Here is a 25,973-nt window from a genome sequence, read left to right on the forward strand (position 1 = left end):
CCCACCTGTAGTCCCAGCTACTGGGGAGGCTGAGGGGGTAGGATCCCTTGAGCCCAGGAGATCGAGGCTGCTGTGATCCGTGACTGCACTGCTGCACTCCAGCCTGGGTGACAGAGTAAGGTTTATAGCAGTATTACTCATAGTAGCCAAAAGGGAGAAACAGCTCAGATGTCCATCAAGTGATGAAAGGATAAACAAAATGTTGTGTATCTATACAGTAGACAACTATTCACTCATCAACAGGAATGAAATCTTGATGCATGCTACAACACAGAGGAACCTTGAAAATATGCTAAGAGAAAGAAGCCAGACAAAGGCCGCACGTTGTGTGATTCCATCTGTATGAAATGTTCTGAATGGGCAAATCTCTAGAAACAGGAAGTAGATTAAGGGTTGCCAGAGGCTGGGGGTGGGGGTGCGGGCTAGACAGTTGATACTTAAAAGGTACAGGGGTTTCTTTTTGAGATGATGAAAATGTGCTGAAAGTGATGGTGGCGATAGTTGCACAAGTCTGTGAATATACTAAAAATCATTGCATTGTGTGCTTTCAATGGGTGAACTGTATGGTGTGTGAATTATGACTCAGTTAAGCTGTTTTTAAAAAGTCAAGGCCAGGCACAGTGGCTCATGCCTGTAACCCCAGTACTTTGGGAGGCCTGGGAGGGCGGATCACTTGAGCTCAGGAGTTCACAACCAGCCCAGCCAACATGGTGAAACCCTGTCTCTACTAAAAATACAAAACTTATCCCGCCATGATGGTGCACGCCTGTTATCCCAGCTACTCGGGAGGCTGAGGCATGAAAATTGCTTGAACCTGAGAAGTGGAAGTTGCAGTGAGCCGAGATTGTGCCACCGCAGTCCAGCCTGGGTGACAGAGCCAGACTCCACCTCAATAAATAAATAAATAAACAAATAAACAAGTGGGGACACTGGGGTGGGGGTGGGGGGAGGCCATGACCAGGAGGCGCACAAGGTGGGATTCTAGGATCTGGTAAACTTCTGTCCCTCAGTCTGGGTACAGGGGTGGGTTCACTTTATGAAAATTCATCCCCGGCCAGGTGCTGTGGCTCATGCCCATAATCCCGGCTACTTGGGAGCCCAAGACAGGAGGATGCCTAGAAGAAGCCAGGAGTTCAAGACAAGCCTGGGCAACATAGCATATTTTATTTCTAAAATAAAAAAAAAGAGGAAGAAAGAAAGGGAGGGAGGTAGGAGTGAGAGAGAGAGAAAGAAAGAAAAAAAGAAAAAGGGCTGGGCACAGTGGCTCATGCCTATAATCCCAACACTTTGGGAGTCTGAGGCAGGCACATCATGTGAGCGCAGGTGTCAGAAGTTACAGTGAGCTATGACCATGCCACTGCACTCCTGGGCAACAGAGGGAGGCCCTGTCTGTAAACAAACAAACAAACACGGACTTTGCTTTTTAGGGCAGTTTAGGTTTACAACAAAATTGAGCAGAAAGGGCTGGGCCTAGTGGCTCACACCTGTAATCCCAGCACTTTGGGAGGCTGAGGCAGGTGGATCACCTAAGGTCGGGAGTTTGACACCAGCCTGAGCAACATGGAGAAACCCAGTCTCTGACAAACTACAAAATTAGCTGGCCGTGGTGGTGCTTGCCTGTAATCCCAGCTACACGGGAGGCTGAGGCAGGAGAATCAACCGGAGGTGGAGGTTGCCGTGAGTTGAGATTGCACCATTGCGCACCAGCCTGGGCAACAAGAGCGAAACTCCATCTAAAAAAAAAAAAAAGCTGAGCAGAAAATACAGGGATTTTCCAGACACTCCTGACCAGCACACACGCACAGCACCCCCTTGCTATCCACATCACACGCCCGAGTGGTACATTTGTTACAGTCGGTGAACCTACACTGACACGTCATCGCCCAGAATCCATGGTTTAAATGCGGGTCACTCCTGGTGCTGTACGTTCTGTTTGTTTGAACAAATGTATAATGGCATGGATCTCCCATTACAGTGTCATACAGAGTACTTTCACTCCCTGAAAAATCCTGTTTTCCAACAGCTTTATTGAGATATAACTGACATACAATTAAATGCACACATTTAAAGTGTATAGTCTTTTGTTGTTGCTGTTGTTGTTGAGATGGAGTCTCACTCTGTCACCCAGGCTGGAGTGCAGTGGTGCGACCTTGGCTCACTGCAACCTCCACCTCCTAGGCTCAAGCCATACTCCCACCTCAGCCTTCCCAGTAGCTGGGACCACAGGTGCGCAACACCAAGCCTGGCTAATTTTTTAAAATTATTTTTAGTAGAAACCGGGTTTTCTATGTTGCCCAGGCTGGTCTCGAACTCCTGAGCTCAAGCAATCCACCTGCCTGTCCGCCTCCCAAAAGTGCTGGGATTACAGGCCTGAGCCACCGCGCCCGGCCTCGTGTACGAGTCTTTGTATGGACAAGTTTTCATTTCTCTTGGGTCAACACTATGGTTGGAGCGGCATTTATCACAGCTAGGGGCAGTAGAATCCATATGAAGTTGTGAAATATGTATTCATGTGTAGTGTGTAAAGATTTTACTATAAATTGCTTTTTATTTTTCTTTTATGTTACCATTGGGGCATTACACAGGCTGGAGTGCAGTGGTGCGATCTCGGCTCACTGCAACCTCCACCTCCTGGGTTCAAGCGGTTCTCCTGCCTCAGCTTCCCGTGTAGCTGGGATTACAGGTGCCCACCACCACACTGGGCTAATTTTTGTGTTTTTAGTACAGACAGGAGGGTTTCACCATGTTGGCCAGGCTGGACTCGAACTCTTGAGCTCAAGTGATCTGCCCACCCCAGCCTCCTCCCAAAGTGCTGGGATTCCAGGTGTGAGCCACTGTGCCCGGCCTTGACTTTTTTTTTTTGAGACGAAGTCTCACTCTGTTGCCCAAGCTGGAATGCAGTGGCACGATCTCAGCTCACTGCAAACTTCACCTCCCAGGGTTCAAGTGATCTCCCTTCCGAGTAGCTGGGATTACAGGCACATGCCATCACGCCTGGCTAATTTTTGTATTTTTAGTAGAGAGGGGGTTTCACCATGTTGGCCAGGCTGGTCTCAAACTCCTGACCTCAAGTGATCCACCCGTCTTGGCCTCCCAAAGTGCTGGGATTACAGGCATGAGGCACTGTGCCCAGCCTGAACTTTCTCTTAACATGTGTGTTAAGAAACATAAATTTCTATGAATTTCATCCCGGGATGGCAAAGGGCCCACTGCAAATGTTTCTTAGAGAACGGGGATCTGGTGGCTGGTAGGATGAGAAGTAAAGCTCAGAGTTTATGCCAGAAAACACCCGAGAGGCCCAGGCTTGGCTGGAGCTCTTCCTGTTGCAGGAGGTGGGGAGCAGGCATAGGCAATGGGTGGGATGGGGCTGGGGCTGGGGCTGGGGGGCACTGCCTCTCTCTGATTCCACGTGGTCAAACCTGACCCTCTTTCCCTTTGCGGCTTCTGGGGTATTCACCCCACCCTGCTCACCCTGCTGACAAGGTCAGACATATATTCTGCACCGTTTCCTGTTTCTTTCTTTCTTTTTTTTTTTTTTTGAGACGGAGTCTCACTCTGTTGCCCAGGCTGGAGTGCAGTGTTGCAATCTCAGCTCACTGCAAGCTCCACCTCCCGGGTTCACGCCATTCTCCTGCCTCAGCCCCCCGAGGAGCTGGAACTACAGGCACCCGCCACCACGCCCGGCTAATTTTTTGTATGTTTAGTAGAGACGGGGGTCTCATCATGTTAGCCAGGATGGTCTTGATCTCCTGACCTCATGATCTGCCCACCTCAGCCTCCCAAAGTGTTGGGATTACAGGTGTGAGCCACCGCGCCTGGCCTTTTTTTTTCCTTTTTTTTTGGAGATAGTGTCTTGCTTTGTTGCCCAGGCTGGAGTGCAGTGGAGTGATCACCGCTCACTGCAGCCTCTACCTCCAGGTTTAAGCAGTCCTCCCGCTCAGCCTCCCAAGTAGCTGGAACCACAGGCATGCACCACCACACCTGGCTAATTATTTGTATTTTTATTATTTGTAGAAACAGGGTCTCACATTATTGCCCAGGCTGGTCTGGCACTCCTGGGCTCAAGCAATCCTCCTGCCTTGGCTTCCCAAAGTGCTAGAATTACAGGCAGCAGCCACCGTGCCCAGCCTCCTGATTCTATCTTATTCTTTGATCTGATTTTTTTTTTTTTTTTTTTTGAGGCGGAGTCTCACTCTATCGCCCAGGCTAGAGTGCAATGGCACAATCTCGGCTCACTGCAACCTCTGCCTCCCAGGTTCAAGGAATTCTGCCTTAGTCTTCCAGGTAGTTGGGATTACAGGCGCCTGCCACCACGCCCAGCTAATTTTTGTATTTTTAGTAGACACGGGGTTTCACCATGTTGGTCAGGTTGGTCTCAAACTCCTAACCCCAGGTGATCCACCCGCCTCGGCTTCCCAGAGTGCTGGGATTACAGGTGTGAGCCACCGCGCCGGGCCTCTTTGATCCTTTTGAGAAGCCACTTTACACCTTCTGAAAGGTATTTGGGTGAGTTGGATGAGGAGGGATCCCATTCAGCTGTGCTGGGCTAAGAGCACAGGCTCTGGGGACAGGTTGGCGGGGGGTCTGACTCTGCCACTGGGTTCCTTGAGCAGGTCGCTTCTCTGCTCCGCACCTCAGTTTCTTCATCTGTAAAATGGAGACCATGTCAGCACCCACCTTGATACTAAAGCTGTTGTGTTGTGGAAGTGGAAGAGCGTGTACAGAATGCTTAGTGGGCAGCCTAGCACATGGTAAGCAATGATTAATGCTGTTACTTGATTTTCAAAACACTTCTTGCTGAAGTCTGGGTGGGGCCCCGGTAATGACAATAAATAGCCTCGAAGTTCCAGGCCCCTGTGGCGTGCCAGGCACATGTTAAAGCATGGTACAGAGAATTTTTTTTTAATTTTTAAATGTTGATTATTATAAATACATAATAGTTGTGTATATTTGTGGGGTATATGTTATTTTTGTTTTTGTTTGATACAGAGTCTCACCCTGCCGCCCAAGCTGGAGTGCAGTGGCGCAATCTCAGCTCACTATACCCTCCACCTCCCTGGTTCAAGTGATTCTCCCACTAATTTTTGTATTTTTAGTAGAGATGGGGTTTCACCACGTTGGCCAAGCTGGTCTCAAACTCCTTACCTCAGGTGATCTGCCTGCCTTGTCCTCCCAAAGTGCTGGGATTACAGGTGTGAGCCACCGCACCTGGCCAAGGATCTCATTCTTCTATGGCTGAATAATATTCCATCATGTTTAGGTACTGCATTTTCTCTACCCATTCATCCACTGATGAATGACATTTAAATTTATTACTTTTTGTTTGTTTGTTTGTTTGTTTTTGAGACAGAGTTTCACTCTTGTTGTCCAGGCTCGAGTGCAGTGGCAGGATCTCAGCTCACTGCAACCTCCGCCTCCCACATTCAAGCTATTCTCCTGCCTCAGCCTCCCAAGCAGCTGGGATTACAGGCATCTGCCACCACACCCGGCTAATTTTTGTATTTTTAGTAGAGAAGAGGGTTCACCATGTTGGCCAGGCTGGTCTCGAACTCCTGACCTCAGGTGACCCGCCCACCTCAGCCTCCCAAAGTGCTGGGATTACAGGTGTGAGCCACCACGCCCAGCCTTAGATTGCTTCTTAATCTTGGCTGTTGTGAATGGTGCTGCGGGGAACGTGGGCAGGAGAGTCATTATCCCATTCTACAGATGGGGAAATGAGGCTCGGATCAGCTCCCCCCAAACCATGCAGCAATTGCGGGCCAGGCTAGGACTGGAACCTGGGCCCCTGTGCTGCCCCACTGCGCCCCCCACAGGCCGTGTAGATGAAGCCCCCTCCCCAGGAAGCATCCGTCTGCCAGGGGTCTCAGAGAAGAGGGGGCTGGGGCCTCAGGCTCTGGGCACACTTGCTTCCCCTGTGCAGTGTCCATGCTCTCTGTTAGGGCCACTTCCTTCTGGACAGTCACCTCCTGTCTTTGGCCCAATCCCCGCCACTATTCCTCTGCACAGTAGACTCGGGGGTCCTCGCAGAACAGGAAGTGGATCTTGGCACTTTCTTTTTTTTTTTTTTTTTTTCCCAAGACGGAGTCTTGCCGAGATTGTGCCACTGCACTCCAGCCTGGGTGACAGAGCAAGACTCCATCTCAAGAAAAAAGAAAAAAAGAAGAATGTGTCTGGCATCTGTTTCCTCCACTAAAATGTGGGCTCCTTGGGGTAAGTAAGCACCTCATCTGCCTTGCTCAGTTTTGTGTGCCTGGCATATATTAGGTGCTCAATAAATGCACGTTAAAGAATGAGGGCTGGCCGGGCACAGTGGCTCACGCCTGTAATTCCAGCATATTGGGAGGCCAAGATAGGAGGATCACTTGAGGTCAGGCGTTCGAGACCAGCCTGGCCAACATGGTGAAACCCCATCTCTACCAAAATACACAAATTTAGCCAGGCGTGATGGTGCGTGGCTGTAGTCCCAGCTACTCAGGAGGCTGAGGCAGGAGAATCGCTTGAACCTGGGAGGTGGAGGTTGCAGTGAGCTGAGATCGCCCCACTGCACTCCAGTCTGGGTGACAAGAACAAGACTCTTTCTAAAAAAGAAAAAAAAAATGCTGTTTGACACACAGACACTCCACACACCCGGGCTTTCTGAGTCTGGAGATGGCCCTTCCTCCTCCACCAGGCAGACCTCCAGGCTCTGAGGGAAGGGGACGCAGGGATGGATAGATGGACAGACGGCAGCTGCTGGGGAAGAAATGGCCCTGAAACACCCTCTTCCCTTCAGCTGGGGGTCCTCCATCAGTTCCTGGGAACGAGAATTCCTCCCCCTACTTTTCTCTCCCTGAGTAAGCAATGTGGCTGGAGTAGGGAGGGTGGTGCCTACAGCAGCCCCTATACCTCATTCACCCCCATCCTGCCTGACCCGTCCACTCCCCACCACAAGCTGGCAGGTAAGGCAGTCCGGGAGGTTAGCAGAGCCGGAAATTCAACCCAGAGAGGTTAGGGGATGCCCCAGTATGACCCAGCAAGTCCCCACCCTAGGACTCCAGGGTCCACATGCAGATGAGATATATGGGACCCCACTGCTGAGCCAGAGTGAGGAAGGCAGGGCTCTGGGGGCAGCCAGCCCCTCCCCAGGCAGGAACAAGCCACTGCCCCATCTCCAGGCCCCTCTGTAATCCAGGCCCCTCTGTAACCCAACCCCCCACACGGATTGTGCAATAATTACAGGTACAGCTCATTCCTCCAATTCCTTCTTCCTTATTATCTCATCGCCTCTGCTCAAGCTGGGCCCTTCTGGGAAAAGAAGATGAGTAGGAAGGAAAAAATGTCCCATCTCCTTTTCCCATAAACAGCCCTGGCCACAGAGTCTTCCTGATTGCACAAAAGAAAGCGTAGCCCAGAGACGGGAGTCCGGTGCCCTAAATCACATAGCAGGAAAGGCCCCACACGGGACTCTCCAGGTCCCCAGCTGCCAAACTCCAGGCTCATTGCATTCCTGGGTGGCCTGCCCCCTGCCCTGGCCTTTGTGACTCTGCGAATTGAGTTTATTGTCATGGTTCTTGTTAATATGTTAATGTTAATTGCCAACTTACTGCAAGCTTCCCATGTGCCAAGTATGGAGGTAAGTGCTTCACGTGGATAACTTTTTTTTTTTTTTTTTTGAGACAGAGTCTCACTGTCACCCAGGCTGGAGTGGAGTGGTGCAATCTCGGCTCACTGCAGTCTCCGCCTCCTGGGTTTAAGCGATTCTCCTGCCTCAGCCTCCCAAGTAGCTGGGATTACAGGTGCATGCCACCACACCCGGCTAATTTTTGTACTTTTAGTAGAAATGGGGTTTCACCATGTTGATCAGGCTGATCTCGAACCCCTGACCTCAAGTGATCCTCATGCCTGGGCCTCCCAAAGTGTTGGATTACAAGGCTGAGCCACTGCGCCTGACCCATGGATTTCTTTCATTCTTCAGTCATTTGAGCAATCTTTTTTTCTTGTTCTTTTTCTTTTTTTTTTTTGAGACTGAGTTTTGCTCTGTCGCCCAGGCCAGAGTGTAATCTCAGCTCACTGCAACCTCCTCCTTCTCCTGCCTCAGCCTCCCAAGTAGCTGGGATTACAGTTGTGCACCACCACACCCAGGTGATCTTTGTATTTTTGTAGAGACAGGGTTTCGCCATGTTGGCCAGGCTGGTCTCGAACTCCTGACCTCAGGTGATCCGCCTGCCTCGACCTCCCAAAGTGCTGGGATTACAGGGGTGAGCCACCGTGCCCAGCTCATAACACTCTCAGCAGAAGGTATTATTTTTGCAGGGGAGGAAACTGAGGCTCAGCGAGGAGAAGACACCTGTTCAGAGTCACACAGCTCGGAGAGAGCCCACAGTTTGACCAACTTCATCCTCCTCTGTGCCAGGCCTTATTTGGAGGATGAAGAGGTGTTTTTTTTTTTTTTTTTAATTGAGACGGAGTCTCGCTCTGTCGCCCAGGCTTAAGTGCAGTGGCGCCATCTCTGCTCACTGCAAGCTCCGCCTCCCGGGTTCACGCCATTCTCCTGCCTCAGCCTCCCGAGTAGCTGGGACTACAGGCGCCCGCCACCACGCCTGGCTAATTTTTTCTATTTTTTAGTAGAGACGGGGTTTCACCTCGTTAGCCAGGATGGTCTCGATCTCCTGACCTCGTGATCCGCCCGCCTCGGCCTCCCAAAGTGCTGGGATTACAGGCGTGAGACACCGCGCCCGGCCTGGGGGATGAAGAGGTTTAAAAAAAAAAACACAAAAATCCAGTCTTCCAGAAGCCCTGACCCATGCAGCTTCCTGGTGGGGCACTGTGCCCTGGGTGCTGAGGGCCTGGGGTCTAGTTCAGCTCTCCCGCAGCCGTGCTGTGTGACCTCGGCTGGCTTTGCAACCTTTTCCGGCCGGGCCTGTGGGTTATGGGGTGGGAGAGAGGAGTCCTCGCCCCATGGCAGGGTTTGGGGCACAGAACCTGAAGAGGGAGAAATTGAGGCGGACTCATGGAAGCCCGGTGCTGCCCCCTGGTGGCGATGGCCGGGAAGGGCAGCGCCAGAGAGCATCCCCCCCCATCAGCTCCCTCATCCATTCACCCTCAAGGCTTCCCCAGTTCAGACATCACGCCTGGGGTCCCGACCTGTGTTAGGGGGACCATCGCTTCAAAATCCCCAGGGAAGGAGGCGGTCCCTAACCCTTCCCAAAATGTGTAACTTCAAGTCTGTACAGGAAGCCCAGGCCTGGAGCAGAGGCTCACACCTGTAATCCCAGCACTTTGAGAGGCTGAGGCGGGCAGATCACCTGAGGTTGGGAGTTCGAGACCAGCCTGACCAACATGGAGAAACCCCATCTCTACTAAAAATACAAAATGGGCCCAGCGTGGTGACACATGCCTGTAATCCCAGCTACTTGGGAGGCTGAGGGAGGAGAATTGCTTGAACCCGGGAAGCAGAGGTTGCCACGAGCCGAGATCATGCCATTGCACTCCAGCCTGGGCAACAAGGGCAAAACTCCCTCTCAAAAAAAAAAAAAAAAAAAAAAAAGGATCTAGGATAGCATCAGATTGGTGCCCCACGGCTGCATCTAACCCTGACTTTGCCCTTCCTGGCTGTATCCTTGTGTAAAGCCCTTGGCCTGCCATTGGCACAGAGGATGAGGTCTATAATTGGGAGTTCCTCTTCTGAGCCATTCAAGCCATTTGCATTTTACAATAATAATGCTGGCTTCATTATGAAGGGAAAATGAAGCAGGCAAAAAAAAGAATGCTGGCTTCATGGACCACATCAACAGCAGACCCCTCACCTGGGTTATGTCATCTGATTTCACAACAACCCTATGAGCTTCTTATTACCCCTATTTTACAGATGAGGCAGGGAGGGGTTGGAGGTTTAAAGAAAGGTGGGGGCCAGGCATGGTGGCTCACACCTGTGATCCCAGCACTTTGGGAGGCCGAGGCAAGAGGATCACATGAGGCCAGGAGTTCAAGACCAACCTGGGCAATATAGTGAGACCCCATCTCTACTAAAAATAAGAAAAAAGTAGCCAGGCATGGTGGTAAGCACCTGTAGTCCCAGCTACTCCAGAGGCTAAGGTGAGGAGGAAGACTTGAGCCCAGGAGTTTGAGGGTACAGTGAGCTATGATTATGCCACTGCACTCTGGCCTGGGCCACAGAGCAAGACCCTGTCTCAAGGCAAAAAGAAAAAAGTGGGACCTTGCCCAAGCTCATAAAGCTGAATAAGCAGGAGGCAGACTGGACTTTTGAGCAGGTAAACACACACACATTTACACCATGAATATGTGTGGACATATGAACCTATACATACCTACATTTCTTCATTCTTTTTTTAGATGGAGTTTCACTCTTCTTGCCCAGGCTGGAGTGCAGTGGCGCGATCTGGGCTCACTGCAAACTCTGCCTCCAGGTTCAAGTGATTCTCCTGCCTTAGCCTCCTGAGTAGCTGGGATTACAGGCATGTGCCACCACGCCCGGCTAAGTTTTGTATTTTTAGTAGAGACAGGGTTTCACCATGTTGGCCTGGCCGGTCTCGAACTCCTGAGCTCAAGTGATCTGCCTGCCTCGGCCTCCCAAAGTGCTGGGATTACAGGCGTGAGCCACCGTGCCCAGCCACATTCCTAAGAGGACATGAACATGCTACAATTAGATCTTCACATACATCTGGTTAGCTCCCTCAGGATAAATTCCTCCAAACAGAATGGCTGGGCTCTAACAGGACTATATTTCAGACCCTTGATCAGTTTCCCCACCCAGCCGTCAGAAATCTCCCACCCACCCACCGTGTGGGGCCGTGGAAACGTGGAGCAGGGCCATCTCCAAAGGCTGTTCAAGGCGTGCCCGCGGGAAGCCCCTGCCCTCCTCCTGCAGGAAGTGAGGATGAGGCCACAGTGAAGGCACACATCACAATGGCTGTTCCACTGGAGCCAGGCCCAGCAGGAGGTGGCCAGGTGTGGTCCCAGCTCCTCACACCTCCTGGCAACCGGGCCTCCTCATGAGAATTCCTAGAAATAAGTACATGAGCACTCAGAGCTCAGAACGCGGTGCTGCCCAGGCACTGTTGCTGGGACAGAGGCCCTCCAGAGCACCAGGATGGAATCATCCCCGGGTGAGGGCTCCCCTCATTCAGGGGCCAGGGCTGGCAGGGACCGGGAAGAAGTCTACTCTGGAGCCCGCAGGAAGCAGAGAGGAGACGAGGGTCCCTTTGCTGAGCTGGGGGCTGCCCTCAGTCCTCACCACCCTTCCCCGAAATCCTACTGTCCCCACCAATCAGGGGGCCACAGAACCCAATAGAGACCATTGGGCAGTGGGGCTTTCAAAATGCTGTACTCTCTCTTAAAGTGTTGCAAGGAAGTCACCAAATGAGACTAATGACTCCCCCACATCAGGTATGACGCTCCTGCCCGTGGCCAGAGACAACCGAGGCTGAGCGTGGAGGCAGCAGGAGGCAGAGGCTGTCCTGGCCCTGAGGCTGCCTGGCCATGTTGGTGTGGAATTGGGAAAGTTACCGAATCTTTCAGAATCTGTTTTCCAAGTGATTCTCCTGCCTCAGCGTCCCGAGTAGCTGGGATTACAGGCGCGCGCCACTGTGCCCGGCTAATTTTTGTATTTGTAGTTGAGATGGGGTTTCACCATGTTGGCCAGACTGGTCTCGAACTCCTGATCTCAGGTGCTCTGCCTGCCTTGGCCTCCCAAAGTGTTGGGATTACAGGTGTGAGCCACTGCACCCGGGCCTAAGTTTTGAGCTAAGTCCCTGGCATATAGTGAGCCCACTGATCTGAGGGTGCTTTTCTTTCTCTCTCCTAAAGATCCTTATCCTGCTGGTCCCCCTCCTCCCAATGGTCCTCCTTATGGTCCTTCTCACCGGATGTGCTTTGAAGGCCCTCAAGTTGTTCACGTAGGTGAGTGCCCCTGCCTTCCCTTGTCGCTTTCTGTCTCATGCTCGGAGCTGCCCAGAATATTCTCTTTCCTGACCTCTGGCCAAGACTCTGCCCAAACAGCACATCCTCTGGAAAGTTCTCCTCCCCTGACCCCGTAGCTGTGGGACCCCGCAGCTGGCCAGCTGCCTCTGCTCCCATGATGGCTGTGTTGCCAGTGGCCACCGAAGCATCTCTCTCCAGAGGGAAATCACTGGTGGATGGGGCCTGTATACAGTAGGCACTCAGGAAATTTTTATGGAGTAGACTCCCGTTCTCTACTCTGCAAACACACCACCCCTCAGGCCACAGAGGAGGGGAAGGCAGAGCCCCCCAGGTGGGGCCTGGGTTTTGGGAATTTAAACAAATTTTTCAAGGAATTCTCAGGCAGTCTCCAGATTCAGAACTGCTGGGTTGGATAGATTCCTGGAGGGCACAGTGAAGATGACGTCACCATTGAAAAGCACCCTTTAGGCTGGGCGCGGTGGCTCAGGCCTGTAATCCCAGAACTTTGGGAGGCCAAGGCAGGTGGATCGCATGAGGTCAGGAGTTCAAGACCAGCTTGGCCAACATGGCAAAACCCCATCTCTACTAAAAATACAAAAATAAGCCGGGTGTGATGGCACATGTCTATAGTCCCAGCTACTCAGGAGGCTGAGGCAGGAGAATCGCTTGAACCCGGGAGGCGGAGGTTGCAGTGAGCTGAGATCGCACCACTGCACTCCAGCCTGGATGACAGTGAGACTCCATCTCAAAAATAAAAAGAAAAAAGAAAAAAGCACCCTTAGAGCCCACTGGAAACCCCACTTCCAGCTAAGAACACTTCTTTCCTTAGTTTCCTCCAAACCGGGGTGGGGGAGCCACACCACACCCCCACATATCAGGTCCCCAGTCTCCAGATCCCAGCATCTCCCCATCTCAGGTGAGCACCGACAGCCCATGGGAAGTGAGAAGCCACAGGGGTCCTGGCCCGGGGGGGTCCCACCTGCTTCCCGCTTCCCACTCCCAGAGCTGTATGCCGGCATGCCCGTGGTGGGGACGTCCATGCCGGTGCAGGCTGTGTGTCCCTACTGTGGAAACCGCATCATCACGGTGACGACCTTTGTCCCGGGTGCCCTCACCTGGCTGCTGTGTACCACCCTCTTCGTGTTCGGGTGAGTGGCTGCCCCTCCGCCACTGCAGAGGCCTGAGCATTGGTAGGGGTGGGTCCGGGTGGGTCCCTGCAGGGTAGGGGGAGCTTTTGGGGAAAATAGCAGGACGAAGCATGGGGGAGGCCAGTTGGGTGGGGCCATTACCTCCTTGAGAGGAGGCGGCAGCCCTCTGACCCAGGGACCTCCCATGAGAACAGCAGGGAGCGGAGGGGTGAGGGATGCCTACAAAGCAGCCAGCTCAGGACACCCACAGCAGCTGCTGCTGTCACCAGCAGCCAAGAGCACGCGGGTTCAGGATGGCTCTTACCTCTCAGCTGTGGAGTTTTGAAACACACAGAGGGGCCAGGCGCGGTGACTCATGCCTGTAATCCCAGCACTTTGGGAGGCCGAGGTGGAAGGACTGCTTGAGTCCAGAAGTTCTAGACCAGCCCAGGCAACATAGCAAGACCTCGTTTCTACTGAAATGCGGGGCCGGGGGGAATTAGCAGGGCATGGTGATGAGTGCCTGTAGTCCCAGCTACCTGGGGGGCTGAGGTGGGAGGATTGCTTGAGCCTGGAAGGTTGAGGCTGCAGTGAGCCCTAACCATGCCACTGCACCCCAGCCTGGGTGAAAGGGTCTCAAAAAGTTAATAAATTTTGTAAAGTAGAAATATTGTTCTACTCGTCATGTTTTCAAATAAGATGAATTTCACAGAGGGGAGAAAAGAAGGGAAGAATTAGGGGGAAGAAGTAATTGGGAGCTGGGGGCACGTGAAGCCGTCTTCACTAAAATGTGGCTGGGGGCGCTGTAAGGCTCACACCGATGGGGTATTGACCCATTATTGCCCCACCCTACAGATGCAGAAGCTGAGGCTGAGTAACTACATCAGCGCTGGAGACATAGGTCTGTCCTCAGAGTCCAGCATCAGGGAGGAAGGCACAGAGGTGAGGGGTGCATGTGTGTGTGGCTGAAGGCCTGGAAGGAAGGGTGTGTGTTTATGTGTGTACGCGCATGTGTGTGGCTGAAGGCCTGGAAGGGTGTGTGAATGCATGTTTGTACGCGCGTGTGTGTGGCTGGAGGGGTGTGTGTGTGTATGTGGCTGAGGGTCTGGAAGGGTGTGTGTGTGTGCATGTTTGTGGCCAATGGCCTAGAGGGATAGAAGGGAGCATTACCTGTCTTCCATCATGTGGTCTTCAGCAGGTAGAGGTTCCGGGAAGCCATAGGTCAGGCAACAGCCATCTTGGCCAAAGCCTGGCATGATGGGGCTGACAGGTCCTCAGGTCACACCAGCCCCGGGGAAGGACAAGTTCTGGGACAGGTTTCCCTGGAGTAAAATGCCCCAATGCCTGTGCCTTTGCCACCACCCAAAGGCCTGGCTAAATCGGGAGAACAACTTCCCGGTCCACACTAGCTGCAGGCCCCAGAGCCTTCATTTCCACTTCAGAGACTCAGCAAGATTTTTAGGGTTGGATGGTGAAGTTTCTGACACAAATTAGGCAGCTAGTACCTGGGAACCCCAGTAAGTCCCTGAAGACAAAGGAAGCAACCTCTCATTTGTAACAAATAACGACACAGGCACCAGGTCAACATAGGGAGACAGAAAAGCCCCCGGTGGACAAGGCGGGTGGTCATCCATCCAGGATCTATCTCAAGGTGAGGCGTGAGGGTCTCACCTAGGACAAGGGCCCAGCCACCGGGCCTCCACCATCCAGAGGGAGAGATTTGCTGGCTCTGCAGAGCAGCCAGGCTGTGGCAGGCGACAATCGGGGGCTGCTCGGTCTTGCTGGCAAAGCCCACCTACAGCCTGAACCCTCCATCTGCAGAGTTCAGCTGGAGCCTCTCGTTCTGATTCCACCCAGCCTGTTGTCTTTCACTCGAATTCCCAGATGGCTCCAGAGACATGAGCGCCTGCAGTCCAGGGACAGTGTCCAACCATGGCCAGGCTCTGCTCACTCAGTGTGGACTGGCTGGGTGCCAGGACCTCCTCAGTCACAGGAGAGCTTTCATCGGCCCGACTCAGTCACATTGTGCCTTCAGAGGTGGCCAGGTCCTTGGCATGGCTGCAAGCTTCTGCTGTGACTCTATGGATCAGTCCCCAGGCCTTCTGGATGCAGACTGCCCCGTGTTAGGAAAACGTCACTTGTCAACTCTTAGAAATAGGATAATTCGTATAGAAAATCCAGGATTTTCACCTTGGCGAGGTGGCTCACCCCTGTAATGTCAGCATTTTGGGAGGTCAAGGCGAGAAGATCACTTGAGCCCAGGAGTTTGAGACCAGTCTGGGCAACCTACGGAGACCCTATCTCTACAAAAAATTAAAAAATTAGCCAGGCATGGTGGTAACACCTGTGGGAGGCTGAGGCAGACAGATTGCTTGGGCCCAAGAGGTCAAAGGTGCAATGAGCCATGACTGCACAACTGCACTCCAGCCTTGGCGATGGGGTGAGACCCTATCTCAAAAAACTAAGACAAACAAAAATACACATTAAAAAAAAAAAAAAGTCGAGGCTTCTCAGGTTCCGCTGTCTGAAGGTGTAGGTGCAGAGGAACTGGGGTCTTGAGAGGCTGCCAAGTGGGGCGGGAATTCATCTGTCCCTTGGCCCAGCCCCCTGGAATACCCCCAGACCCAAGCCTCGGGGTGTCTGCAGTCACTGCCTTAGACAACAGGACCTGAGCCACTGTTCTAAGCCTCTTGGTGTTCACGTGTCTGAGGCTTTGTCCCAGGGAAGCCTTAGGATCTCCTATGCCAAGACCTTGCCGCAGGGCCAGGCTACGGCAGGGCCGGGGCTTCCTTCTCCTGCACCCCTTTCCCTGACCCCTTTCCACGCCCAGGGCCGGCCTCTTCCCCAGCTTCGGGGCCTGTCAGAGGGGCAGCCCACCACTGGCAGATGAGCTTGGCAAGTTGCTGAACCCTCATTTGAAACTGGGGACAGCCCCCATCCTACCCGGCATGGAGGGCTGAGCTAGGGCTACCTGGAAAACACGGAGGTGAGGCGGGCAGCCAGTGGGGGTCTGAATGCCTGCTCCACACTGAGCAAGGCTCAAGCCCCTATGGCTCAGGGTTCTGGCCTACTTTGGGCCACCAGACGCCTCGCTGCTGACCTCTCAGGGCTGGCTCACTGTGCACAATGGTTATCACAAAGGGTTTCTTGCTACTGTCCCTCCTAATTAGCCGGAGGCAAGAATCAGAACAGCCCCCACCCCACCTTCTCACAGGAGCCCAGTGGGCAGGTGTGGCACTGGCACCAGCACGTGGGCAGAGTTCGCTGGTGGCTGGTGGCCTTCCTCACAATGCCACCCATACCATTTCCCTACTGGAGTTCTCAGCTCAGCCGGGGCAGAAAGATGCGCCAGATGCACGTGGCCTTGAGCCATGCCCTGTGGGATAAAGGCGTGGAGGGGCCATCAAGGCCAAGCTGGGAACCTTGAGCAGCTCCTGGACTAACCCTCACCACCAGGGAGGGGCTGGCCTTAACCACCTTTCTCTGCCTCCTCGCTGCAAAACCAGCTTTGCAGCAATGAGCTTCAAAGGGCTGAGTGATGCTGAGTACGGGTGGGGAAGGACAGGCGGTGCCAGTCTCTTACTCCTGGGCATGGGACTCCAAGGGTGGTCTGAATCCGTAACTTCTTCCCTCTCCCAAGTTGTCCACGTGCTGTGCAGGCACTGTGCTGTGAACCCCCAGATGCAGTCATTGACAGTTGGCAGCCTGTAGGGGGTCAGTGACCCCTTGGAGCTGATGGGAGGGGGCCTCCCTTTGGAACCTGCGGTTTTGCTCACAGACCACTCATGGCCTCCAGCTCCCAGGCCTCACTCAGTTAAAGGCTGCGAAAGGCAAGTCAGCAGAAGATGCACAAGCACCCATCTCCCCCAAAGCCAAGACGCAGGGATGGGGGAGTCTGTCCTTAACTGTTCTCACGCAGAAAACCAATGTCCCGAAGGCTTTAGGGAGTAGGCCATAAAGAACGCCCACTCCAATGCCTGTGCTTCACGCAGCACTCAACAGCCCTCGAGTTAGTCACTGTAACTCCCGAGGTGGGGAATGTTTTGTTAGAACTGCATACCCAGTAAGGAAGACATCAGCCACATGTGCAAATTAGAATAAAATTAAAATTCAACCCCCTCTGCCACTTAAGCCACATTTCAAGTGCTTTATAGCCACAGGTGGCCAGAAGCTCCACCGTGACAAAGTTCTGGTGAACACGACTGGGTGAGAACAGGGTGGTAGCAAGGCTGGCCAGAAACACTACCCATTACTCCCTCACACAAAAGCCTTAGGGATGTAGTCCAATGGGGTTGGCAAGGTCTGGTTGTTATCTTGACTCCCCTCCTCCCCAGGGAACCTACCTACACCACTAGGAGGTAGTGACTCGGCTATCTAATCTGAAGCTCTCTTGGCCCAAGAGGCCCTTATAGCAAGCCATGAAGACAGATCATTTCCCTGCAATCCAGGGTTGGTAAACCTACAAAAGGGGTTTTTAAAAACGAAGCTTTGTGGGGACAGCCTCGCCACTCAATTGTTGTCTGTGGCTGCGTTCATGCTATGTTGGCAGAGCTGAGGGTCCCAACAGAGACCATCACACAATACCTACTCTCTGGCCTTTTACAGAAAGTTTACCAACTCTGACCCTAGCATAAGCCCAAACCACAAGAGAGATGTCTTACTTACACACTTCACCTTAGTAATTCAAGGAACCTTCAGGTGCTATGGCTTTGAGACGGAGTCTCCCTCACGCTGTCACCCAGGCTGGAGTGCAGTGGCACGATCTCGGCTCACTGCAACCTCTGCCTCCTGGGTTCAAGTGATTCTCTGGCCTCAGCCTCCCAAGCAGCTGGGACTGCAGGTGTCTGCCACCATGCCCGGCTAATTTTTGCGTTTTCAGTAGAGACAAGGTTTCACCATGCTGGCCAAGCTGGTCTTGAACTCCTGACCTCAAGTGATCCACCGATCTCAAGCCTCCCAAAGTGCTGGGATTACAGGTGTGAGCCACTGCATCCAGCCCAGGTGCTATAGGTTTTATCGCATTTGCTTTAACTGTGAAGGTGATTTCAGAGTAAAGACTTTAAACTACTCACAATTTCCATCCCTGGCACCATAAACATTTGCCTCACAGCAAATGAGTGACGTTATGTATGACGCCAAATGTCCTTGCCGTCTGGTGAAAGACAAGCTGGGTCAGGGCCTCCATCAGGAAGTGATGGTGTCTAGACGTGGCTTCTCGCCCTGTCACGGCACCCACGTTGCAGGGGACTCTGCCAGGTCCCATAGTGTCTCCCTTGGGCTTTGCTCACAGCATGAGCCACCACGCCTGGCTGCTCTTCTCATTTTGAAACAAGACTGCTTCAGCTCGCTGCTCTTGTGTGTGAGGGCGCGGGAAGGGCCACTGTGACCGCAGGCCCTTGCTGTCATGCAGTGGTTTTCAGGGCTCCCCGCTGTGAAGACTCCGAATGCTGTCAACAGATGGCATCCACACCCCACAGAGGGAGAGGACACAATAGTCCCAGGGGTTACAGTGAGGCCGGGGAAGGGGAGTTCATTTTTCTTTCTTTAAAATTTCAGCTTGTCTCCCCAAAACCAGTTTAACAAACTCAAACTCCTGACACTGTAACTGCGAGTGAGTGGAAAAGGGAACGTGGCACACGACGGAAACATTACAACACGTTCTTTGGAAAAAGAGTCATTTAATACCTTAAGGGAGAGTAGGAACTTTCAGTTACCTAAGACTACAGCCAACCCCCAGCCCAGAACAAAAACAAGACACCTTAATGTTCGTTCAAAGACAAACCCACAGCGAACGGCTCTCGCACCCCTGCTCTAACTCCTCTTTCTGGGGGAGGAAGGAGGGAAGGGCCAGGTCCCCGGGGACCCTCACTCCCTGCTTTCTATCACACGGGTCACAAGGCAGCTCTCAGCAGAAGGCACACACACTGCAGTGGAAGTTGAGAAAGGAAGTCACTCCAAGGTACACACTGGCCCAGAGACCAGGAAACCGTGCCACGGAACTGGAAGGCAAGGCCGATGGGACGGTGCGAGGACCACGCCCACGACAGCGCCTGCCGCCCCGAAGGGCATCGTGACACATCAGGTCACATCTCCAGTCACCTTATTTGTACACAGTTCTCTCCTGGAAAACCTTTTATTTCTTAAGAGTAAATGTGACTAGTTAGAGGCTAAAAAAAAAAAAAAAAGAGACCCTGCCCCCGCAAAACGGAATTAGAAGGAAAAGTACATCTCAGTGAAACCTTGTTACAAATGCCAAGGTTTCCCAGGCCTGTTTCCAGGGAGAGTAGAAATCTTCCTCCACTTCCACGTCACTCACTGAATTATAATTTTTATAGAAAATTTTATTCAACATACAACATTTTCCAGCAAAAAGGCAATATACAGGAAGAGTTGGTGTACACTGCTGCCACAGAAACAACCCAAAAAGTACCGGAAAAGGATGAAAAATAAGAGTGATTTGCTGATTCTATTTTACTGCACTCAAAACTAGACACGCAGCTGGCATTAGCTCCAAAATAAAAGGAAACGGGGCTGGGACCGAAATAAAACTACACACAATGAATATCAACATCAGTGAAATTCACTTGCAGACTCACCCAACAAAAAGGAACCTCCTCCCAGTGGCAAATTGTACATGTTCATTCATTAAATATACAATTTCATTTTTCCTTTTTTTTTCATTTTTAACTTTTTTACAAAGTCGACAGCTTACTAACCACTAGTGAGCATGCCCTCTTGCTAAAAGGCTTTCTTGTTGTCTGTTCCACTTTAACGAAATTCTATTTATAATTCTTTCACCTGCTCATATGAACTGTTGAGATCGTAAGTCTGCCAAGGCAGCAGAGTAAACCTTAATTGAATTTAACAATGTTCTTGATTTAATAAAAAGACCCCCACAATGTCTGTCCGGACTGTATTCAGTGCATCCACTTTGCAAAGGGGCTGCAGACAGTAGTGGCTGACGAGGTGAGACGAGTTTATTAAAAAGCCCCCAGGCAGCTGGAGGAGGAGAACCCGAGGAAGGGCCGACAATGCACACAATGAAGGGAAGAGCGCTATTTATTAGGTTGTGAGTTTCTCTGTTTTGCCTTTACAGATGCACAAAAGGTCATTGAAAGTATAACTGAAGGAAATAGGTCAGACGAGCCTAAACACAAGACTTTCTAGCTGCAGGGCTGGTGCACAGGACCCCAGGAAGGCAGCCGAGCCACTCGTGCCCACTAGGGACAGCCCAGAGACCTTGAGCCAGGGACCCCCGATCCACTAACCTCTTCTCCCCCATTGCGCTGACAGTTGCCTTGCACTGTGGTTACCATAAAATAACTCTCATTGGCATCCAAGCTTTATAAAAACACCTTCATTTTGCTCAAAAAGGGCAGTCAATAGATACAGAGAAGCCAAACTGAACAGCCTCAATAAAATAAAATTAACACCAGCAGCGAATCCTCTTGCTGAAGACTTCGGCTAGAGGGCACGTGCACCAAAGTTCTAGGCTGTTAAGGGGCCACCCACACACCGTCCTCGCCTTGAACACACCAGCTTGGAAATCAGTTATGGATTTTAATGGCCTTTTCAAGGTAAGTGTAGCGACTCCTCTTTGGGGCTTTGTTGAAGTGGTCGAGCCCTAGCCAAGGCCGAGGATGAGACATATTACCTGGTGGGGATGAAGAAAAGCAAGTGAGGCCACAGAGCAGCCCTGGAACCCCTCAGCGGGGTGGTGGCCAGTGAGGCATGCATCCCTGTGGCTCCCCAAGGGGTAAGTTCGCAGGGAAGCCAGGACCTGAGCTACACGCCCACCTGGAGCTAAGGAGGCCCACACCCTGACTGCGCCTCAGAGCCACTGCCCTCACAACCCTAAGTCTCAATCACCCTGCACACACGTCCAAGCTTCTCTCCTTGAAGATCTCACAGGTTACAAAGGATGTAAGGATCTGCTAAGAACTCGTAGGTTATGGAATGCTATTGCTCCTGGTTCCACAGGTCGCCCAGTGGAGAGAGAGGAGCTGGCACTTGACCCTGGGGCTGCCCCTCCCAGCCCCAGACCACTTGTTTCTTAGTCTGAAACCCACACCAGCCCCCGGGGGAGAGAACCCTTACCGGGCTGTGGCTCAAAGTCTTTCAAATTTACTTCATACTCGTCTTCATTTATGTACTGGTGTCGGCCCATCATTACAATTGCAAATTTAAACTAAAAGAAAAAAAATTAAAACTCCTCCGTTATTTCTGTATATCAGCAAAACTCACATCTCTGGCAAAAAAGCCTAGGCCGCTATGCTAGGCAAGGCTTGAGCCTGTGGCCCGCCAAGCCCCCATGAGGCCCCAGCTGCACACCTTCTCAAACTCCTTCTCTTGGATGTCCAGCAGGCTCTGGATTCGCTTCATCACTTCTCGAAAATGCTCGCCCTGGAATGGCAAAGGACACGTGCTCACACAGTCACTCCCAGCACCCCCAGGCCACGTCACGTGGCAGCCGCCAAAACCAACGCCTAACCCCAGCAGGAGCGCAGATTGGGCAACAGCGGCCACTCAAAGGCTCCAGGTTTTGACGTGAGCCACTCGGCCAACCACAACAGCATACCTGGTGTATCCTCAGCAAAAACGGGATTCCAAACGTTCCGAAGACCTCTTTGTGGAAATGCGCCACTGTGACAAGCATCTCATTCTCTTTGTCTATGTCCACCTGGTCCAAAGGGATTTCCTGGGGACACGGACAACAGACACAGTTCTGTAAGTGCAAGTGACGTGGTCAAAGTGTCCACATCTCAATTCTCACACTACTCTAACCCGGAGGGTAAAGCCTATTTTTGCTAAAAAATGCCACACCTGGATCCAGCCAGAGTGATGGGCACTCATGGGAGTCTCAGCCAGAAGATATCCAAGTTTCTTCCCCCTCCCCCAAAAAACTGAATTTTAAGAGGCCAAATACTGTATTATCCCAGTTCCTGTGGAAATGTCAACAGCTCTAAATTCAAGTGATCCACAGTTTCTGTCTGGATTGGGTTGGTAACCCAAACTGAGGACTAATTTCTGTGCAAAAACACTGTAGGTCCACTCATGGAATCATATACCTCGATTACTGGTATAAAAACACAGATCAAGCTACTTGTACAACTTGCTGTGATATTTAAATATGCAGCAGATGGGGCTCATGAATTCTCTCTGGTGCCAACAGTGTCGGGGACAGATACCTCTATTCGAAACGTCCGGCTGGTTGCAGGAGATAAACATTCTAATAATTCATCTTCTTGATGAACACCAATGATTTTGTAGCTTACAATTTCTAGCAGCCTGAACAGAGAGGAAAAAAAAAAAATAGGGCAAAATGAAGTATATATATTCACATAAAATGGTTTTCTAGAAAGAAATAAAGTTACCACGATTTTTTTTTTTTTTTTTTTTTTGAGACAGTCTCAATCTGTCGCCCAGGCTGGAGTGCAACAGCATGGTCTCGGCTCACTGCAACCTCCGCCTCCCGGGTTCAAGCAATTCTCCCACCTCAGCCTCCCGAGTAGCTGGGACTACAGGTGCGTGCCACCACACTGGGCTGATTTTTGCATTTTTAGTAGAGACAGGGTTTCACCATGTTGGCTAGCCAGGATGGTCTCAAACTCCTGACCTCGTGATCCGCCCGCCTCGGCCTCCCGAAGTGCTGGGATTATAGGTGTGAGCCACCATGCCCAGCCTTTTTTTTTTTTTTTTAAGAGGATCTGAAATATCAGAAACAGAGACTGGGGGCAAGGCACGGAGAAAGGGTCCCCTCGAAGCATAAGATTAAAGGGCTCTGCTGGACAAAGTGGAAGTGGCCACATTTGGGCACAGAGATGTACAGACTGGGCCTCCGAAAGTTGTGTAAACCTTTCCCACAAGGAATTCACATTCAGCTGATAGAGGCGTTTTCCTCACTTACTCTTATTAGGTAATAGATTAGGGTCTCACTGTTTAATAATTGTTTTATTAAAACTAAAGAAAGTTTGGGAACCAAATGGCTCCAAAAGCCATTTGTCCTCCAAGCGACTACAGGGCAAAGTAGTGAGAATCATGCCCATCTCTCTGAAATAAACAATCAATTCAGGGGCTTCTTTCTACAGCCCAAATGTTGGCTAGATGGAACAGAAGTGACTCAATCTGTCAAATACAAAATCAGGAGTCACCCTTTCCAGTTTCAGTTCATCATTCAAATGGAATCATATCCTTCCTCTGTTTGGCTTTTCTATGGGAACTGCGCCTTTTTACTACAGCTAATGTTATCAGAAGATACAAGGGGAAGGAGGAAAAACGTGGCTTAACTGTGAAACACGCATAACCCTCTGCACCACAGCGGCTTGAGGGCTACCCCTGAGACTTGAAAAACTGGAGCAACACTGGGTCTGTGTTGAGCTTCTGTGCAACTGTCTTTGCAATGGAGGCACACCCCCACTGAGTCTGGGAATGATGCGCATGGATCCCGGCTGGGTGATTTCCACCAACCCAACTGCAGAGGTCAGCGTTAACTGCCACCCCTAACTAAACGTCCACAATTGGGCTCAAGAAATACTTGCCTAAGTTTCCCTGATGCTTTCTCCCCAAGCTCCACGGCCTTTTTACATTCTTCTAACAGGTCCCGGACACACCCATGCTTGTCTGGATATAGTGTTATTTCCTAAGTAATGAAAAGATAAAATAAGTGCTTTCAAGAAAGCATAAAAGGTCTGCTACCACAAAGGAAGAGAGGAGAAAGTTGCGTCATTGTTCTCAACTGTCCCCAGCTGGCCCCCATGTTCTTGCTCTCATTCCCACCCCAACTCCCTCGTCTGTGAATTCACTCACAGTGAGAACACTGGCCCTAATCTAGAACCAACCAAATACTGACGGGAGGTTAACAAAAGTGGCCTTGATGCAAAAAGCCTGTCATTTACAGAACACCTTCTCAGGAAATGGTCCCGAGGGGTCACCCAGGGCCTTCCCAACTCTCAGCACAATGAGAAAGGAATGCTGGTCCAGATACAAGACCAGAGGCAGACTGTGGGCCTTCAGGGAGCTCAATTCTACAAAGGTGAGGCTATTTATGTCTCGAATTTTCCCTCTATACTTGTAGAGCTAGAAAGGGTGAGAGATCTGGCATCCAAATAGGCACGCAGACTTTTTTGAAGAACCACCTAATGCCTGTAATGCCAACACTCTGGGAGGCCGAGGCAGAAGGATGCTTGAGCCCAGGAGCTCAAGACCAGTCTGGGCAATATAGTGAGACCCTGTCTCTACAAAAAAAAAATATATATATATATAAATGAGCTGGGCGTGGTGACATACACCTGTAATCCTAGCTACTTGGGGGGCTGAGGTGGGAGGATCACTTGAGCCCAGGAGGTCTACACTGTCCTGGGCTGTGATGGTGCCACTGCACTCCAGCCTGGGTGACAAAGCGAGACCCTCTCTCAAAAAAGAACCACCTAAAATGTGGCTGGATGTGTCTTCTGTTTGGAGCAAGCAGGTGACACTGGAGCTGTCTACACTAGCAGCTTGGGGAGTAAACGCAGAGTCAAGGACTGCTCCGTTCACAGGCCTGCTAGACTCCCTGAGATCAGGCTGCGGCAGGAATAGCTGGAGAGGGATCCTCCTCCTCAGCCAAGTGGCAATGCACAAGCATCACAGTGGGACCCAGAAGGGAAGGGCTGGCTGCTGAATGGTTCCTTAGCTCAACATGTCATGCACCCCAGAGGCCTCAGGAGGTCTTGCCAGGAGGCAGGAAAGACTGGCCCAGGGCTCCCCCAGCCCCCATCATGTGCTGTTGTTTAGAGTGTTTTTCTGTGGTGTCTTAGTTTTCAATGTCTGGGGACAGGTAGAAAACAATAAGCAAGTTCCAATAAAAATTAAAATTCATAGTATTAAAAAAACTTACCTCTTCCCTAAATTGGCTGTTTAACCATATACATTTAAAACTTCGCCTGTTCTCAAAGTCTGTGATTTTCATCTTAAGCTATTAAGAAAAGAAAGATTCACATCAGATACCGTCACCAAAACCCCAAGCCTTCTCTTTATGACCCATAGTTACATTAATTTGGACTCATACCTGCTGATAGTAAAGTTTCTTAGGTTGTCTAGGCTTGAAGAACTGTAGAAGATCTCTTAAAGTACCTTCATAATTATGTCTAAGAGGATTACCTGGGCCATCCCTATAACTACACAAGAAAACAGCATATAAATAAATGACTTGTTTATTTGCCTAAAAACAAATATCTGTGAGTGAGCATAAAAGCAAACCGCTGGCCTTACACCTGGTCTTGAAATTTGGACCTAGCATGGGGTTTAACTTAATACTCCTGTTTCCCGAGAACTAAGTCCCACTCGCTGTCACACTTGAATGCTCTCTGCAATAGTGACAAAACACACAGCAGCCTGGCAGGACTGACCAGCTGGACACATGGGAAATGCACTGAGGATGTATCTAAAGTCAGTCTGGCTTTGGATGAGTCTGTCAATTATTTTAACATCTCAGAGTAATGTGGTCAAGATGTGAGTGGTGACAATTCTGAAACTAAGCAAGAAATGGCATGTCAGGTGAAATGGCGAGCTAATTATTAAAATTAGTTCCAAGATGTTTCAATGAACTGTGGAAAGCATGCAGTCAAGACCAAGCAAGTGTCCGCACACATGACTTACCCTTGAGACTTGAAAAACTGCAGCAACATTGGATCTGTGTTGAGCCTCTGTGCAACTGTCTTTGCAACCTGAGACACAGAAAGGAAGGTTCACATTTTGGGGAAAAATTGAAACTTGGTCATAAACTTCATGCTTCATTACTTAAAATGTGCTATGAGCAGCCTGAATTTAAATTCCCTAGAAATTTATTAAACAGGAATAAACTATATTATTCCTTAATGAATCACGATGGGAGTAGCATATCTGATGAAGATAACTTTGAAAAGGTTTTCACTTTTAATGGTGAGGTCT

At 51.0% G+C, this 25,973-nt stretch overlaps 2 protein-coding genes across 5 annotated transcripts in view; one reads left to right on the plus strand and one right to left on the minus strand.

Annotated features, from left to right (window-relative positions):
• Nucleotides 1–12,898: 12,898 nt before the first annotated feature.
• On the plus strand, nucleotides 12,899–13,099 carry LITAFD (LITAF domain containing). The gene has a single exon (XM_055365273.2). The coding sequence runs from the start codon at nucleotides 12,937–12,939 to the stop codon at nucleotides 13,069–13,071; it is 135 nt and encodes a 44-aa protein (XP_055221248.2). The 5' UTR covers nucleotides 12,899–12,936; the 3' UTR covers nucleotides 13,072–13,099.
• A 6,267-nt stretch (nucleotides 13,100–19,366) lies between these two features.
• Nucleotides 19,367–25,973, minus strand: part of USP7 (ubiquitin specific peptidase 7) — a 70,340-nt gene continuing 63,733 nt past the window's right edge. For all 4 annotated transcript variants that reach the window (XM_031002701.3, XM_004057182.5, XM_063699989.1 and 1 more), the window contains 9 exons: nucleotides 25,683–25,750; nucleotides 25,093–25,201; nucleotides 24,922–24,999; nucleotides 23,585–23,685; nucleotides 22,235–22,334; nucleotides 21,625–21,744; nucleotides 21,378–21,449; nucleotides 21,144–21,234; nucleotides 19,367–20,700 (listed from right to left, as the gene is read on the minus strand). In XM_031002701.3, coding sequence (XP_030858561.1) covers nucleotides 20,594–20,700; nucleotides 21,144–21,234; nucleotides 21,378–21,449; nucleotides 21,625–21,744; nucleotides 22,235–22,334; nucleotides 23,585–23,685; nucleotides 24,922–24,999; nucleotides 25,093–25,201; nucleotides 25,683–25,750 — 846 coding nt within the window. In that variant the 3' untranslated portion in view covers nucleotides 19,367–20,593. The remainder of the gene's footprint in view (nucleotides 20,701–21,143; nucleotides 21,235–21,377; nucleotides 21,450–21,624; nucleotides 21,745–22,234; nucleotides 22,335–23,584; nucleotides 23,686–24,921; nucleotides 25,000–25,092; nucleotides 25,202–25,682; nucleotides 25,751–25,973) is intronic.

Source organism: Gorilla gorilla, chromosome 18 (assembly GCF_029281585.2).
Source record: "Gorilla gorilla gorilla isolate KB3781 chromosome 18, NHGRI_mGorGor1-v2.1_pri, whole genome shotgun sequence".
Taxonomy (NCBI): Eukaryota; Metazoa; Chordata; class Mammalia; order Primates; family Hominidae; genus Gorilla; species Gorilla gorilla.